The sequence below is a fragment of the Chelonia mydas genome, chromosome 9 (assembly GCF_015237465.2).
Source record: "Chelonia mydas isolate rCheMyd1 chromosome 9, rCheMyd1.pri.v2, whole genome shotgun sequence".
NCBI classification, from domain to species: Eukaryota; Metazoa; Chordata; order Testudines; family Cheloniidae; genus Chelonia; species Chelonia mydas.
This window is the reverse complement of record NC_057855.1, coordinates 5,305,387-5,322,793: the sequence shown is the minus strand read 5'-3', so window position 1 is coordinate 5,322,793 and position 17,407 is coordinate 5,305,387. Positions and strand designations below refer to the sequence as shown.

At 51.1% G+C, this 17,407-nt stretch overlaps 1 protein-coding gene across 2 annotated transcripts in view; it reads left to right on the top strand.

Annotated features, from left to right (window-relative positions):
• Window positions 1–15,257, top strand: part of PDCD1 (programmed cell death 1) — a 35,080-nt gene extending 19,823 nt beyond the window's left edge. Inside the window, exons 3-6 of one of the 2 annotated variants that reach the window (XM_007057842.4) lie at window positions 7,572–7,910; window positions 10,658–10,807; window positions 12,226–12,260; window positions 13,590–15,257. In XM_007057842.4, the coding sequence (XP_007057904.2) occupies window positions 7,572–7,910; window positions 10,658–10,807; window positions 12,226–12,260; window positions 13,590–13,784 (719 nt within the window). In that variant the 3' untranslated portion in view covers window positions 13,785–15,257. Of the gene's footprint in view, window positions 1–7,571; window positions 7,911–10,657; window positions 10,808–12,225; window positions 12,261–13,477 lie in introns of both variants that reach the window. The other variant, XM_043522570.1, reaches the window with a different exon arrangement.
• Window positions 15,258–17,407: the final 2,150 nt, after the last annotated feature.

Below are 17,407 nucleotides of genomic sequence, written 5' to 3'. Positions count from 1 at the left end.
AATCACATCTGGCAGAGCCAAAATGAACTCCAGCTGTGACGAGTTCTTGAGCGGGTTCTAAATGTGGTAAAGTGAGTTCTGGAAATGAGCAATGTCTGGATTTTGTTTTAGAACTAGTAAAAAAAAAAGCAGCATCAGGTCATAAAGTCCTTTACCCACTGCAGTCAGGGCAAACAGCTGCATTTTGTAAAAAAACCCAAACCCCAAACCTGTCTAATATTTTCCACGTCAAATAAAATCCAATCATGCAAATTAAACCATATTGAGAAGTGCAAAACCCAGACAAACTCTTTTGCCTACTTAAAGAAAAGGAGGACTTGTGGCACCTTAGAGACTAACAAATTTATTTGAGCATAAGCTTTCGTGAGCTACAGCTCACTTCATCGGATGCATTCACTTATGCTCAAATAAATGTGTTAGTCTCTAAGGTGCCACAAGCCCTCCTTTTCTTTTTGCGAATACAGACTAACACGGCTGCTACTCTGAAATTTGCCTACTTATTGATTATTATTATTATTATATGTGTGGTACCGTAGCACTAGGAGCACCAGTCATGGACCAGTATCCCAGTGTGCTAAGTGCGGCATCCTCATCGAGCAAAAGGACAGCCCTTGCCCCAAAGAGCCTACTATGGGAATCTGCAATGATTCCCCAGTTGTCTCTTCTCATCTGAATGTCCTCAGTCATTTATTCATAACCAGGGGATATGCCGTCTCACAACAGACCAATTGTCCTTCTAATCCCCTATTTCATAAGGAAGCCTCGTAACTTCTGTAAACTTCCTTGCCTGTCTGAAATGTCCATAGAAGCTGAGGGAATTGTGTGCCAGCATTCATGATTGGACCCAGGAGGTTTTGATCTTCTGTGTTTAATAAAAGGGATTTATGTGTTTATTAATCTCTGGAGCTTTCAAGGGGACTGTCAGCTCGGATCACTGGCTCTTGTAATCTGTGAGAGAAACGGCTTGTTACTACTTTTCCCTGGGAAATCGGAATGACCATTAATTTAATGTCTGTCTCTCAAGATGCGTTAGTAAGGGGCTCAAGTCAAAAATTGGATGTAGATCTGGATTTCCAACACTGCCATCTAGACAGGCTCAAGACCGGTTCTAACCTGGAGAGAGAGATTTATTGGGGAAAGCGCCCGAGAAGCTTATTATCAATAATTCATGATGATAATTGTGGGGCGGATTGTGAAGCTCTTCCTCCCAATGAATCTAGCCCCATTGGCTTCAGTCAATGGAAGTAAAGGCTTCCAGTTTGGGCTTGTATATATGAAGCCCTTCCCTCATCCAGTATTTTGCCAATGATGCTCATAAGCCGTTAAATTACAATCATAAAATAGATCATGTCAAGTGTTAATTAATGGCCGGGTTAAGAGGATTAACGTTAATGACCCTAGAGCATATGGCTGCAGCCCTGTACACTCCTGTAGCCTAAATGCGAGCACTACCCACCCGTGTGGCCATCTGCAAGGTGGTGCCCGTTCTGTTCTTGGCTCACTAGTGTTTATCAGCCGGGCATCCGTGCACCAGTGCTTTGAACAAGTTGTCCCAGCTTTTGAACAGTCTCTGGGAGGAACCCCTCTAATGTGCCAGACCCCCAAGGGGTCCCACTCTTTCTTCAGAGTTGGCCATACTGCCTCACTGCTTCCTAGACTGAGCTACTCAGCTCCACACTCCTGTTTCACACCAGGAACTCTGCTCAGCGAGTCCAACTGAGACTCCAGGTCAGGACTGGTCCCCTCCTGAGGGACTAGTTCACCTCACCTTGTGTTTCCAGAGACACTCAAGCAGCGTAGGATTCATTAGTCACCTGGGACACAGCACTGGAAGTCCTTGGGTTAGTGCAAACAAATAGAGGTGAAAGCGTCGTCCATTCTGGTCAAGCCAGAGCAATTCCCCAGCCAAGCTGTTGTGAGTTCCATTTTCAGGCTCTGTCTCTTTCTGACTGCCTTAGTTAGTCCCAGGAGAGAGTGTAAAACTGCCCTCCGTGACTCAAGAGCGTGCATATCAACCTCAGGGCAGACTGCCAGGAAGCAGGGCACAAACCCCAAACTGGCTGTGAGCTCTATACTTAGATTTCACCAACCAAATGCCAAGTGTAAACTCCTCAGGCGTTGTAACAGCCTTAACATGGAATCACAGACGGTCCCCTTGCGTTCTCCGATCTGTCTCGCCACCCTGCCTTTGTGATGGATGGTCCTTTACACCAAGAATCACAGCAACATTCAGGTTACTTCCAGCCCCAAAGGACCAGTCACTTATCCCAGGTCAGTTGCACCTTAGATCTTACACCAAAGACAAGGCTTGTAGCCAATCCCATAATAAACTATGTACAGATTTATTAAGTATGTAAAGGAAACAGGAGAGTTATTTACAAGGTTAAAGCAGGCAAACATAGATACACAAACGAGTTATGATCTTAAGTTTCAAAAGGTAATAAAAGCAAGCTCTCTATGTCCTTTAGGGCTACCCCAGGCTAAGCACTGGGGATCTCTTGCTTGTGCCTAAAAACCTTGTCCCCTGGAGTCCAAGCAGTATGGACATAGTTAGTTCCTTCTCTTCTCTTCTCCTATCTCCCTCCTGCCATGTGCTCCGGGCTGCAAACTCAGCTGATGGGAGGAATTCCCTTGCATGACTCCTTGCCATGCAGGGTGTGGGGGGAAGAGCAGGACAACTGAGTCTTTTGTCCTTTTTAATGATAATAGTTGGGCAGGGCATAACACCTTCTGCTAGAGATCAGCACTTTATACTAGTTCATGTCTCTTTCCTGTCTGCTGATTTACACAGCCACAGAGGCTCACAATACAAATATTGCCGTACACTATGGGATACAGATGTTATAAGTGAGGTTAATGTAGGCAGCACCTTACCAGCATTCAATAAAGTCTAAATGCATTCTTAGAATTCTTACACCTATTTTAACCATATTAACACACAGGGGAGCCAGCCTGGCTCCAGCTCTGTATCTCTCAGGCATGGGGATCTGGCACGAGCTGGCACCTGGTCTGCCAGCGTCACAGAGAGCCAGAAATCAGTGCTTTATTCCCTGCTAGTCACCTCTCAGCCCTTTGTTCTCCAGGCCAGGCCATGCTGAGTTCGCAGCCCTCATGCACGAATGCCCAGCCGATAAACACTAGTGAGCCAAGACCAGAATGGGCACCTCCTTGCAGATGGGCACACGGGTGGGTATCGCTCGTATTTAGGCGACAGGAGCGTCTGGGTCATTGATTGCTGGGTGTAAGTATTCGGCCCATTGGGGTTTTCCATTGTCTTCTCACATTTTCCATTGATATGATTTGGCCTCGGCCAGTTCTTTTAATGAGCGATGCAGTTTGTTCAGACAGCTCGGTGACACCTATGTCTCTTAGTCTGTCCTGACAGCCAACTTAATTCTTTCCCCTTTGCTGGCTAGGTTTTTAAGGCCTGGCTTGACAAAGCCTTGGCTGGGATGATTTAGTTGGTGTTTGTCCTGCTTTGAGCAGGGGATTGGACTAGGTGACCTCCTGAGGTCTCTTCCAACCCTAATATTCTACGATTCTATGAGTCTATGAATGCAAAACATAGGGGGAAACCGAGGCACACATAGGCTTCAAGTTACAAAAAATTCCCACTTTGTCACAGGGGAGCTCCCACAGGGATGGAGCATTTCCTTGCTAGGCAATGAGTTCAAGTCACAGGCTGGTCATTGTCTGCCAGCACCTGGGTGGCCTCAGGGAAAGGAGCTGATGGTCTCAGTCCAGGGCCTAGCGGGCACGTCTGACATGGTTGCTGGCCATCTCAGTGGAGTGGCTGAGGACTGTAGTTTCCCTGGTGGTTCTTGCTCTGATCCCACGGGGTGATCCCTCCAGGGCTGAGGCACATTAGACGGATTATTAATGATTGCAGGGGACGGGGGCAGATGGGGACAGTTAACACTTCATTTAAAATGATATTTTAAAATGATCATGATGATTACGATTGGTGTCGCTGTGGTTGCAGTAGTGCTTAGAAACACAGTCAGAGAGCCGTCCCCCTTCTGCTAGGACCTACCCAAATATCAGTGTAAAGACAGCTCCTGCCCCAGACACTTACTTCACTGCTGAGGCTAAGGCAAGAAGCAGTGGGTGGGTGGGTGAGGCAAGAAAGGTGACAATAATGGATACAGGCCAAGATTTGGGGCGGGCGAGGGGCCAGTGCACCTTTAAGGAGCAGGGCCAGTGCATCTGTGCTGGGCCAGCTGGCCCCAGTGGGCTATAAGAGGGGGCCCCTGGGTGAATCAGGGCACAGAGTCAGTCTGGAAAGGGGGAAGAGAGAGAACAGATGTGGGGTACTCACTGGGAATAGGGAGAGAGGCCAGAAGCAGGAAGATCCTTGGGAGTGACTACTAGAGTCCCCTGGGACTGGAGCATGCAAGAGAGACCAGGTGAGACAGAGGCCGCAGAAGAAGGGCTGGAGATGGGAGCTGCCAGAGGTGGTGGGTTTGCGACCTGGGAGAAGGCAGAAGAGCAGCGGAGGAGCTGACTGTTGCTATCTCCAGGGCTAGAGCGCTGGACCCCAAGGAACTGGGAGAGGGTCGGGGGATAGGGGGTGTGTGTGACGGATGCTCTGGTGGGGGGGGGGGGGTTCCCGCTGAGAAGAGCAGGGTTGCACTCTAATTAGAAGGACTGGGGTGGCTGTCCCGGGCCAGAGGAAAAGACAAGGACTTACAGAGAGTCCGGGCATGGTCCAAGGTGCCGGGCTATGTTAGGTGGGCATGGAGGGATGAGATGTCTTGAGTTTTAAAGACGGCTTACACTGTGTATTGGAAATGGATAGTGATTGGGACTTGGGGTTATGGACTTATTTGCATCATGTTTTTTTAATGAACTGTCCCCAAGGAGGGGTATTATTGAAGCAAGAGAGCCTGGCGTAGAACCCATGGGTTACCAGAGGGGGGAACTGAGGCATGTATGCCTGACATGCCGTGGCCTGCCGCATGGGAGTTCTCTGGGTCGGCCTGCTCAGTACTTGAAGATCAGGTCCCTTGCGGTGTCTAGTTGGGCGCCTAAAATAACTATTCATTTTGGAAAGCCTTGGCCCTAGGGGGTCTCTGTGTATGATCTAGAGTCCACTGTCTCCCTCTTTGCACCCTTGAATCATCACTTGCCTCAGTCCTGCGGTGATGCCATAGGCCATACTCTACCCTCAGTCGTTGGCCCAGTCCATGCAGCTGACGTCAACGGGAGTTCCACAGCCGAGCACAGGTACGATATGACCCAGAATTCGGAGCTTAGGGCATCAGTCTGTTGCTACAGAGTTGATTGTGTTATTACCCCTTCAACACCCGGCGGAGAGAAGAGGTGACAGAGAGCGACAAATGAGGCAACACGTGTACCTTTCCAACTAGCCATGTGGGCTTCTCAGGGTAGGCAGGGTAGCTTCAAGCACCCTGATTGGAATCAGGTACACAATCAGTTATGCCCCCACCCCACCCTGTAAATCAACTCTGCGTCAGTTTCACCTGCTGGCTTTCAGAGGCAAAATCAGCCACAGAAAGGATGACTAACATGGTATAAAAATAGATCCTAATTTTCATATGAAACAGCTGGAAGTTCCTCTGCGGTCAAGTGGGTGCAACCGAGAGCCGAATTTGGCCCCGTATAAACATTTAATAGAACAGTTATTACCAATAATTAAACGTTAGCTAGTTATTTAGCACCAATACCAGACCCTTTGTTGTCAAGATCCCATTGATTTCAATGGAGTTAGGCCAGCAGGGCTTTGTATTCAGTGCCATGTGGTACATACAGATAAAGAGCTTCCACTTGAGAAGGTAGACACAACAAACAGTTAATACATTTAATACATACTTTTAATTCCGGCAAAAATCTGCAAAAGTGACTAGAGATTTTGAGGACCTGGCTTGAGACACCCAAGTGCGCCCCACTCATCGGGAACTCTGCAGTACATAGAGCTCTCCGGGAGATTTCCAAACCCTCAGTGCCCAGAGGTTTTCAGAACAGCCAGCTGCCAATGAGGCAGAGGAAGGTGAAGCCCTTGTAAATTTCCTAGACTCTGCGTGGGCCCCATATTGCTGACAAACAAGGAAAAGAACCAATGCTAAATGTTTTAGCTTTAAATTCTGGTCGCTGCTCTGCATACATACCATTGAGGAGACAGAGCATTAATCACCACTTAGACTCATGACACCTTTTTGTCTGACAATAATGAGTCAGTAATAAATTAACCAATTAATTACAGATGTGCAGCACTTTTCATCTTCCCCTGGCTTTACAACACTCTTCTATCAGTCGCTCTCAAAGCACTTTAAAAAAGAGGGATTGTTAGTCCCATTTTATAGAGGGGGAAACTGAGGCAAGTGACTTGTCCAAGGTCACCCAACTTGCCAGTGACTGATCCAGGAATGTAACCCAGCTCTTCTGAGTCCCAGTCTAGTGCTCTACCCACTGAATCACACTGCCTCTCTGTGCACCTTTGAGGTAGGAGGCTCAGGCATAGACTGAGAATGCAGCATCCCTCGCAAGGACTGCACAGAGCTTCCCAATGCCTGTGAGACAGCCACGACAGGGGTTGAATTTCCTTTTGTCTAAGGGGAGCAATGTTTGCTGCGCTGGAGCATACCCATGGTTAACCATTTCTCAGGCTGTCAGCACATACATTGCGGCTGGATCCTCCCTCTGCTTTTAGTGGTGGGGGGATTGGGAAAGGCCAAAGATCCAAACACTCCAGGGCAGGGACTGCCTTTGTTCTACTCATTCATACAGCACCTTGTACGACAGGGCCCTGATCTTTGGCTGAAGCCTCTAGGTGCTACCACCCTATCAATAATAACCATTGTCTGTTCTGCGTTTGTAGAGCACCCAGCGCAGGGGGGGTCCTGATGCAGCACGAGGGCTGCTGGGTGCGCCGGTAATACAAAGAATAAATAAATAATAATGGTTTGTGCAATGTGCCTGCGAGGCCCATCAGTGTATCATAGAATCATAGAATAATAGAATCATAGAATATCAGGGTTGGAAGGGACCTCAGGAGGTCATCTAGTCCAACCCCCTGCTCAAAGCAGGACCAATCCCCAATCAAATCATCCCAGCCAAGGCTTTGTCAAGCCTGACCTTAAAAACTTCCAAGGAAGGAGATTCTACCACCTCGCTAGGTAACGCATTCCAGTGTTTCACCACCCTCCTAGTGAAAAAGTTTTTCCTAATATCCAACCTAAACCTCCCCCACTGCAACTTGAGACCATTACTCCTTGTCCTGTCCTCTTCTACCACTGAGAATAGTCTAGAACCATCCTCTCTGGAACCACCTCTCAGGTAGTTGAAAGCAGCTATCAAATCCCCCCTCATTCTTCTCTTCTGCAGACTAAACAATCCCAGTTCCCTCAGCCTCTCCTCATAAGTCATGTGTTCCAGACCCCTAATCATTTTTGTTGCCCTTCGCTGGACTCTCTCCAATTTATCCACGTCCTTCTTGTAGTGTGGGGCCCAAAACTGGACACAGTACTCCAGATGAGGCCTCACCAATGTCGAATAGAGTATCGGCTCCTGCTGATCACGGTGTCCTGTTCTTTGTGTCTTTCCTTTCTCAGAAACAGTGACGTTTTCCCCGGAGAAGCTATCCTTGCCCGTGGGCGACACAGCCAGCTTCTTCTGCAATATTACCACGGCGAACTTCCCTCAGTTTGATTATAGTTTAAACTGGTACAAAAAGATCAATTCCACTTACACACAAAAAATTGCCGAGTTTAATGGGAATGCAAATAAATTCCCGAAGGAGAAGTTCACCCTTATCAACCATACCTCGTCTGTTGAGATAAGGATTCTGCACCTAACTGAGAATGACAGTGGCAAGTACTACTGCGGGCTGATCGCTTTCTCCTCGCCCAGTAAAGTGGTGGAAAGCAACGTGTCCCAGCTCATAGTTACAGGTTTGTTTCAAAGACAGTATAACGAGCAAGCCTGTGTGCGTGTCTACCGCCGACCTCTGCTGGAGGGGCTCAGAGCAGCCCAGCCGTGTGCCAGAGACCCTGCGTTAGTGGTAGGGCCTTGTGCTTTTGGAGCGGGAGAGGCTGAGCTCTGTCCTCCGTGCTGCGGGGAAGTTCCAGGCGTCCATGCGACGCAGTGAGGCTGAAGATTTGCTCCAATGCTCTGTTGGCCTGTGGGCTGAGTGATATTTCTAGTCCAGAATTCCCCCCACCCCGTGATGCCCTAACGAGCTAGGTTAGAATGTGCAGTTCCCAGCTGCTCAAATCAATCAGCGTCTCTGGCTGTGGAGTTCCTGTCTGCTGGTGGTCAGCCAGAGCCTTCGCTTGCTGCTCTGCAGGGTGTATGTCGGGGCTCCTCTTTCCAACCAATATATTACGGTAGCACCCAAAGGCACCACTCCGGGACCACGGACCCCAGGGTTAGACACTGTTCGTGTGATTTCCTGGCCAGAGTGAAAGTGGTAATGGTCTCTGGTGTGATGTTTACAAACCACACGGCCACATTTCCAGCAGCTGACCTGAATCAAGGCCAGATCTGTGCTGGGGCAGGCCCCACTGGGCTCACTGCGGGTAACTGAAAGCAAGTTGGTGGGGGGAGAGCTTGACCCACATCAAGCACCCGGTGCACAGTTGTGATGCTTCAGAAATAATAAACCGTGGCATTTTACCTGGCAGCAGTCACTCTGCCATGGATATTTTCTTATTTTACTGTCCCAGCCCAGCTAATTATCTGCTGCCACTGTAAGGACCTCTCAGCCATGGCCACATGCTTCCTGACACCACAGTCAACAGGGAAGTGGAAGCCCAAGTCCATAAGCATCTCTCGCCCTTCCGCTAAAGCCCAGCTCCTTTACGTTGCATGTTTTAGATGCTGAAGGCTCACGCCCCTGACAACCCTGTTGTCTGTATTTATGCAGCTGTCGCGTATTAGAAAAGGGTGCTGCAGGTGGAGTTTGAACTCCTGCAGATCTAAGATGCATGGGACGAGCAGGGACTATTATTATTATTATTATCTTTTATGGAAGCACCAATGAGGCCCCATCATGGGCCAGGACCCCATGGTGCTAGGCGCTGTACAGACATAGATCAAAAAGCCGATCCCTGCCCCCCAGAGCTCACAGTGTAACATAGGTGCTGGAACTAGGGATACGCGGGGGGTGTGCAGCCCCACCACATCCCCTGGCTTGAAGTGGTTTCCATTATATCCAGGGCTTACAGTTTGGTTCAATGGCTCTCAGCACCCCCGCTATACAAAATGTTCCAGCGCCCCTGATGTGTCAGAGTGCAATACCTGCCCTTTAGAGCTGGATGAAACTTTTCAATCCCATTTTTTGGGGTCAAAAGTGGCTTTTTTAGAAAGAAAAAATGTTGTGAAAAACCGTTTTTGTGATGGTTTTGATCGAAGACATAGAAACGGTCATTGAAGTGGTTATCGGCATTCTTTTGTTTGCCAAACACAGGGGGGAGGGGGCTTTTATGCTCACCAAAAGCATGTTTGTCAGTAAACAACGTCGACCACTTCAGGAATCTTTTTGATTTGAAAATGTCATGAAAGTTTCTGAAAAAAAAAAAAAGAGAGAAAAGGGGACATTTGCAGTCTGTGAAATGGAAATATTTCAATTTGTTTTGTGAATTAAATTGCCCCCCGCCCCCCAATCTAGCAGCTCTAATTGCCTTAGTCCGTGTGACTATGTGTCCCTCTGGCAAACAACTCAAGTGACTCTGACAGCCTCCTACTTACACAGAGCTAATGGGATTACACCTGTATCTCCCAGGTCCCTCAATGGCTATTAGTCAAGAGGGTCAGGGATACAACCCCATGCTCTGGGTGTCCTAAGCCTCTGACTGCCAGAAGCTGGACAGCAGGGGATGGATCACTTGATAATTGCCCTGTTCTGTTCATTCCCTCTGAAGCACCTGGCATTGGCCATGGTCAGAACACAGGATACTGGGCTAGATGGACCATTGGTCTGACCCACTATGGCCGTTCTTATGTTCTTATCTCAGCTGATACAGATGTGTGTTGGGTGCAAAGGTTCTGGGTTTGGCTGCTAATATTGACGGATGGTGCCTGTACATATGTGGCCACCAGTTCGTTACACAGTCTTACACTGGGCCAGAGCTGCTTCCAGCTGACCCTATTACCCAGAACCGCCGAATTGAATGGAGGCAGGGGGCACTGCATTACTTTGAGTACAGATGTTTCATCTTGCCTTTGTTTTGATCAAATGAAATAGAAGATGGAGCTAAGCAGGGGCCTGGACTGATTGGGTGGCACTAGGAAGATCTAGGAAGACAGGGCTGGAAGAGACACTCTGGGTCATTGAGTCCATTCCCCGGCTGTCACGGGCAGTCCCGTCATACGACCCCACGGTGTGACGACAGCACCAGTGCTAGGTCTGACAAACGGTGTGAAATTCACCTCTGTCCAGCGGGCTGGTGCGAGCCGGGAACACCAGTTAAGTCCTGCTTATGCCACAGGTTGAAACTCAATGGGTGTAGGGCTCCCTTAAGAGCTGTGAACTCCAGCCATGGGGTGCAAGCGACAGATCAGTGGCGCTGAGGCTGGGCCGTGGCCCCTCTGTGAGGAGGCAGAGGGGGTGGCTTGTCGTGCTGGAGGAGAGGACTTGGTTTGCTTTGTATTTCACAGAGACTGCAGTGGTTCTCTTTTTTTATTTGCAATTCCCTAGAAGGAGGGCCCACCACCATTCCCAACGTGACCGAGGACAACCAAGTGGGCGACTTTAAAGTGCCAGTCATCATTGGCGTGAGCATCGCTGGGGCCATGCTGCTGGGGCCAATCACCTATGTACTCTTCATCACCACGCGCCGGACGGGAGGTGCGTTGTGGCAGGGCGAGCGCGGCCCCGGCAGTCTGCTGCCCTTCCCTGCCGGTGCCTCTGCTGGGTGAAAGCCAGGGCTAGCTGGAGAAAAAAGGGTGGGGGACAGGAGGGGTGCTTAGGGACTGTGGTGAGCAGAGGCTTGTATAGACGGACCCGACAGGGCCGCTGCGGATGGGAGGGCTAGCTGAGCCATTCTGCCTCCATCCCGAGAGGTGCTGAGTGCCGTGGAGCTCGGTGGGCCGAACGCTGAGGCCCTTCCGGGGTGTTAACGCGGGCAAAATTCCCCCTGGCTTCACTGGGAGTGGACAGTGCTCAGCGCCTCCCAGGATTGGGCCCCAAATCTCTGACATTCCCCCAACCCCGCATTAGACTGGCTCGGCCCATTGTAGGGCCAGTGTGGGGGATGGGACAAGGAGCCTACCCCCTGCCTGGAGCCCCTGTGTAAAGGGCCGTTAGCCCCCAGCCCTGCAGGCGTGTGGCCGGCTCCCTGTCTGGGTTGGGCGGGGCCGTGGCCTGTGGAGCTGGCTCTGCGGTCCCAAGGGAAGGCGTGGTGGGTGCCCTCCCACGGGAGTGGGGTTGTGCCTCCCAGAGCTCTCCTCCACGCTGCCCCTTCCTCAGGCCTGGGCCTTAGTGAGCCCACGGTGGGCAGGGCTGTCTGAGTGCAGGGTCCCCAGCTGTTCAGCTTGTCCGGCCCATCGGCCCCACAGCCACTCAGTGTGGTGCTCTGTCCCTGTCCAGCAGCGGCTGGACTCGATGAGCCAGCTGCAGCCTCGGCTAGCAGAGCTGGGGCGCATTCACTGTGTATCCATCGGCTGGTCTCTCCACTAGGCAGGCTGAACGTTGGCTGCTGGCTACCAGAAACTGAGGGCGCAGCGTGGCCAGGGAGCTGCCCGGCGGCTGCCCAGAGACTTGTGAGGAGATTCCAGCCCACCAGTCCCAGCAGGGCTCTTCAGCCTCGATACCTGGGCTGGTGGCTTGGATCCAGGAGCTCAGCTCCTCACACATGCTCATGGCATAAGAACCTGAACAGAGCAGAATAGGGTCTGGCCCTAGTGATCAATTGCTCATGATCAGGGCGTTAGAGTAGACAAACAGGGCACGATTCTCCGCACAATGGGTCTCTGCTCCAGAACGCTGGGCCCAGCCCTGCAGTCCATGCGCTGGTGACTCTCCTGCTGGCTTTCAGGGGAGCCTGGGGGACGTATGTCTGGATTGGTGGATGCCGGCACACCCTCCAGTGGGATCTTGCTCAGGGAAGGGGCTGGTGTGGGGGGGAGTCTGTGCAGCCCCAGAGTCGTTTGCAGGGAGCTGTAATGCTGCGGGAAGCGGAGCTAAGTCTGACGCCCACTCCCCCCTGTGATGTTCGCTGCAGCCCAGCTCCTGTGCATGGTCTAACCAAATGTGTTACTTTGCAGGGCAGCAGAAACCACATCGTGAAAACGCACTCTTGGTAAGTTCCCTGTCACTCACGTGCGGCTGCACTGCTGTGGAGTGTCGCCAGGCGGGAAGGAACCTGGACTTGCCAGGTCTTTAGTAGCAAGTGCCCAGATTTACACCAGGGCTGCAGGCAGAACTGCACAATGCCATAGCTTCTCACCCATCCCCACAGCCCAGTCCGAGTCCTTCAAGGGCCAGTGCAACCAGGCACCTTCCAGCAAACGAGGAGAAACGAGAGAGAGAAAAGAAACAGAATGAAAGACTCTTAGATGCAGCCAAAGTACTTTGGTTTGCAGCCGATGTATCATTATTATCAATAATCATAATGGATTGACTGTCTATTTATATGGCCCCTTTTATCTCCAAATAGCCCCCAGCGCTCTGAGCAGCGACACAAACACTTTTGATAAGGATTGCTAATGTGGTGTGTGTCGGTGTTCAGCAGCCCCACGCACAGCGAAGAATATTGCATTGGAAATAGCCAGGGGGAGAATGCAATTCTCTGAGCTGCAGTTGGACTGGGACAATTGGATTAACGTCCCTCCTCTTGATAAAAGGGCCATGGGTGTGTGGACCTTGATTGTATGTCAGCCCCCAAAGGTGGCACCCGCAGCTCACGGTGTGTCCGACTGCCATGCTGGGACACCTGGGCCAGCCTTGACACAGAGAGGAGTGCTCGCTGCGAAATCACTAGCACCTCCTGTCCCTTGCAGACGTCCTGTCCAGTTACTAGCCAAGTCCAGTCCTCTGAGTTTGTGAGAGTTAATGGGATTACAGTGCAAGGTGCTTTGACTGCAGCCTTGCTGAGTTCATAGAGTTGGTTGCTCTCTAATAATGCCTTATAGTGAGAGACTAAAGAAGCTCAATCTATTTAGTTTATCCAAGAGGAGGTTAAGAGGTAACTTGATCACAGTCTGTAAGTACCTACCCAGGGAAGAGATTGAATCTGGCAGAAAAAGGCATGACTGGAAGCTGAAGCTAGACCAATTCAGACTAGAAGCCTGGTGCATGTTTTTAATTCAGGGTCATTAACCACTGGAGCCACCTACCTGGGGAGGTGGTGGATTCTCCATCTTGTAGAGTCTATACATCGAGGCTTTTAAAAAGGTACCCTCCTGCTCAAAGAGAAGTTCTGGGCTTGAGGCAGGAATTATTGGCTGAGGTCCTCTGGCTTGTGCTATATGGGAGGTCAGAATGGCCGGTCACTGTCGTCTGTTCTGGCCCTAAAAGGTCTGAATCTGTGGGAGCGCGCCTGCATGTGCCTGTGTGTGGGGTGCATAGAGAAACCAGGCGTGTGTGGATGTGACTCTTCGTAAGCATGCCCCTTCTTGTTGTTGTGCAGAAGAAAGAACAGGTGACGACCTACACAGTGGATTATGGCGTGTTGGAATTCCAGCAGGAGGAGCACACAGAGGCTCCGGTGGAGAGTTACCCACCCGACAACACAGAATATGCCGTCATCGTGTTCCCTGAAGAGAAGCCTGTCACCCCGGAAAGGGGGAAGAAAACGAAACACCAGAGGACCTGTCAAATCTGAGCCCAGCCCTGCTGATGGGTCAGGAGCCCGACTGTGCTTCTCCTTCTCCTTTGTCCTCTCTTTACAGCTTTCTCGGAGGCTTTCGGACAGGAAGGCCTGGTGCCAGCATCTGCACTATTTGTACACGCTGCGCCCGGTTGTACGTCAGCCCCTGACTCTCCTTCTTCCCCGATTTGGACAGCCGCTCGAATGACTGACATTTTACGGCAGCCGTCATCGGGATCCTTCCCTCCTCCAGCAGGCCGCAAGCAATTGTTTGCTGCTAAGGAAGACGTGCGGTCAGAACACGCTTCAGGGTCTGGACTAATGGATGTGTGGTTCGAGCCCTATGCTGCCGTGGCAGAGAGCCATGTTCAATCCCGGTCCTTGGTTTCTTGCGCTGCAGGGGTGTATTGTGGAGGCGGCATGATCCAGCCCTGGGGGTGGGGGAGAAAGAGGTAGAGTCATGTGTCACTCAGCAGTTACCCTATTGGTCAGTGATGCTGGGCTCCAAAGAGAAGCCTTGCCAGTCCTCCTCGTTCATTAGGATGGTGATGGCAAAGCTGGGTCTAAAGGATGGGAGAGGGTAAACCGGTGGAAAAGCATGGGATCTTTAGGGCTGGAAGGTGGATGCAGGGGCACCTGCTGGAAGATGCTACCATAGACCGTTAGAGCCCAATTCTGCCTTGCTTACGGTCTAGGGATACAAGCTGCCACCTCACAGATAAACTAACGCTGACCTGCAGCTCTGATATTTCAGTCCTAGGGTTCCCCAGTCATGCCAAACAGAGCGCAAACCTGCCTCTTTTGACTTCCTGCTGGGTTTGACCCGACTAAGAAATCTTAACATTGGGAGAAATTCGTGAACGCATGCCACCGGCTGCAGTGTAAAAGGATACTATGAAACAGATTGCAGCTCTGATGGGTTCTAATCCCCACAGGAGCTGCAGCACCCAGCTGAAGTCAGTGGGTCTTCTTGGGTGCAGCGGACTGGAGCAGGTTGCTCCTTCTGTATTGTACCGAGCTAGGGGCTTCTCCTAGCTTTGTGTGAGAAGCTGTGTTGCATGTAACTGTTTATTTAAAAAGACTAGTGGGAAATGTACTGTAATGTGTTTTTTCTTTTCTGTAGTTTTTGTCACATATTTGCACTTGAAATTTAAGAGCTCCGGGTGGATGGAGCTGGATTGGCACCAAATCAGGTAGAAATCTGACCAGTGCACGGGCAGAGGAGATGGCAAGGACGCCGAGCGATTCTAGTGAGGCACAGAGACTGTGAAGCTCTTAGGAACGCCTTACTTCTTGACCAGCCCTGCCGGACTCAGCGGGGCTGTTAGAACAGTAAGGTGTCACTCCTGGGGTTCACAGTCAACCTGGGGGCTTGATCCTGTTGAGTGGGTGCTTTGCCCTTAGCTTCGGCTACAGGGAGATCAGGCCCCAGGAATTTACACTGAAGTGGTTTAAGGTCTTTGTGAATAAAAAGAAGCTTTAACTTTACCTTCAGTTTTGTTCCTTGCTTCTGGACTAATATGTGGTGAGGAAAAGGCTGGAGATTGGGCTGGGGCCGGGGCTGTCTTTTTGTCCTGTGTCTGTACAGCATTTAGGGCAAGGGAGTCCGCAAAAAGGAACAGAAACCAACACTGGAAGACAAAAGACATACCAGGGAACGGACATGCCTGTGATCTAAACTGACTACACATCGCTAGGAACAGGGGCGGCAGGTTTGTATAATTTTTGGTGATGCCCAGAATGGTCCAAGTCCCGTCCCCCTCCCTCCACAGCTGCCCAAGGCTCTGGGAGGGAGTTTGGATGCGGAAGGGGGTTTGGGGTGCAGGCTCTGGGAGGAAGTGTGGGTGTGGGAGGGGTTCGGGCTCTGGGATGGAGTTTGGGTGCTGGGTGCAGGCTGTGGGCTGGGGCAGGGATGAGGAGTTTGGAGTGCAGCAGGAAGGCTGCCCTGGGGCTGGGGCAGGGGGCCAGAGAGGAGGACTCCCCCCAGTCCTCTCCCTGCCAGCAGCAGCAAGCTCTGGAGGAGAGGGGGACGGGGGGCCCCCTCCCCAGCACGACACTCACCCAAGCCCCCCTAAGCTGCTGCTCATGAGGTCCAGTCAGGCTAAGCCCCCACCTCCTCGGAGTCAACTCGGAGTTGCTCGCTGCGGGGGGTGGGGGGGAGGTGCTGCCATGCACCTGCTCCCCTCCTCCCTCTGCAGGCGCAGCAGCCACCTCAGCCTGCCCCCGGCACCATTCCCTTGTAGCGGCCAGCGAGGGAGCGCAGTGCAGAGCTGCAGGGGGCAGCTGCCCGCTGCCCAGGGCAGGCAGGGACGCTCGGGAGAGGCACGCGGCGGCGGCAGGCGGGGCCGGGGGAGAGACCAGATCCTGAACATTGGTGGAGCTAGGCCCTCTGGGCCCTGAATTTGCTGGAGCCCAGGCACCACGGGCCCATATAACTCGCCGCCCCTGCCTAGGAAAGGATCAGTAATAACCAATCTCTCATGCATATTGAGTGCTGCCCATTGGTTTCTTTTTCTTACCACTGACTGAGTTACCTCATGAAATCTCAAATTCCCAGAGAGGGTTACATCCTACAAATCCTTCGCTCACACGAGTGGCCCTGGAGGGCAGGTTTTGGGATCCACCCAGTGCGGGGTGTCTGTGGATGTGAGGTCTATCAGAACTGGTCAGCTGGTAGGATTAGGGCCACAGAGCCCACTTGGACATTCATCGAATCATAGAAATGTCGGCTGGAAGGGCTCTCGAGAAGTCATCAAATCCAGCTCCCTGTGCCAAGGCAGGACCAAGTAACCCTAGACCGTCCCTGACAGGTGTTTGTCCGACCTGTTCATAAACACCTCCAACGATGGGGATTCCACAACCTACCTTGGAAGCTTGTTCCGGAGCTTAACTACCCTGAGGGTTAGAAAGCTTTTCCTAATATCTAACCTACATCTCTCTTACTGTAGATTAAGCCCATTATGTCTTATCCGACCTTCAGTGGACATGGAGAACCATTGATCACAGTCCTCTTTAAAACAGCCCTTAGTATATTTGAAGACTGTTATCAGGTCCCCCATGAGTCTTCTTTTCTCAAGACTAAACGTGCCCTGTTTTCTTAACCTTTCCTCATAGGTCAGCTTTTCTAAATCTTTTATAGTTTTTGTTGGTCTTCTCTGGACTCTCCAATTTATCCACATCTTTCTGAAAGTGGGGCACCCAGAAATGGAAACAGTACCCCAGCTGGGACCTCCCCAGTGCTGAGTAGAGCAGGACAATTACCTCCTATGTCTTAAATTCAACACTCCTGTTAATACACCTCAGAATGACATTAGCCTTTTTCATTAATGCATCACACCGTTGACTCATATCCAATCTGTGATCCACTAGAACCCCAGATCCTCTTCTGCAGCGCTATCACCTAGCCAGTTATTCCCCATTTTTAGCTTTTTCCTTCCTAAGTACAGTCCTTTGCACTTGTCTCCACTGAATTCCATCTAGTTGAATTCAGACCAATTCTCTAATTTGTCAAGATCATTTTGACTCCTAAGCCTGTCCTCCAAAGTGCTCGCAACATTGTGCGGTCTGGTCTCAAACCGGACTGAGGATGCCTGCGTGTGTGTGAACAACTTCCCTGGAGCCAAGTCGTGAAGGGCTTC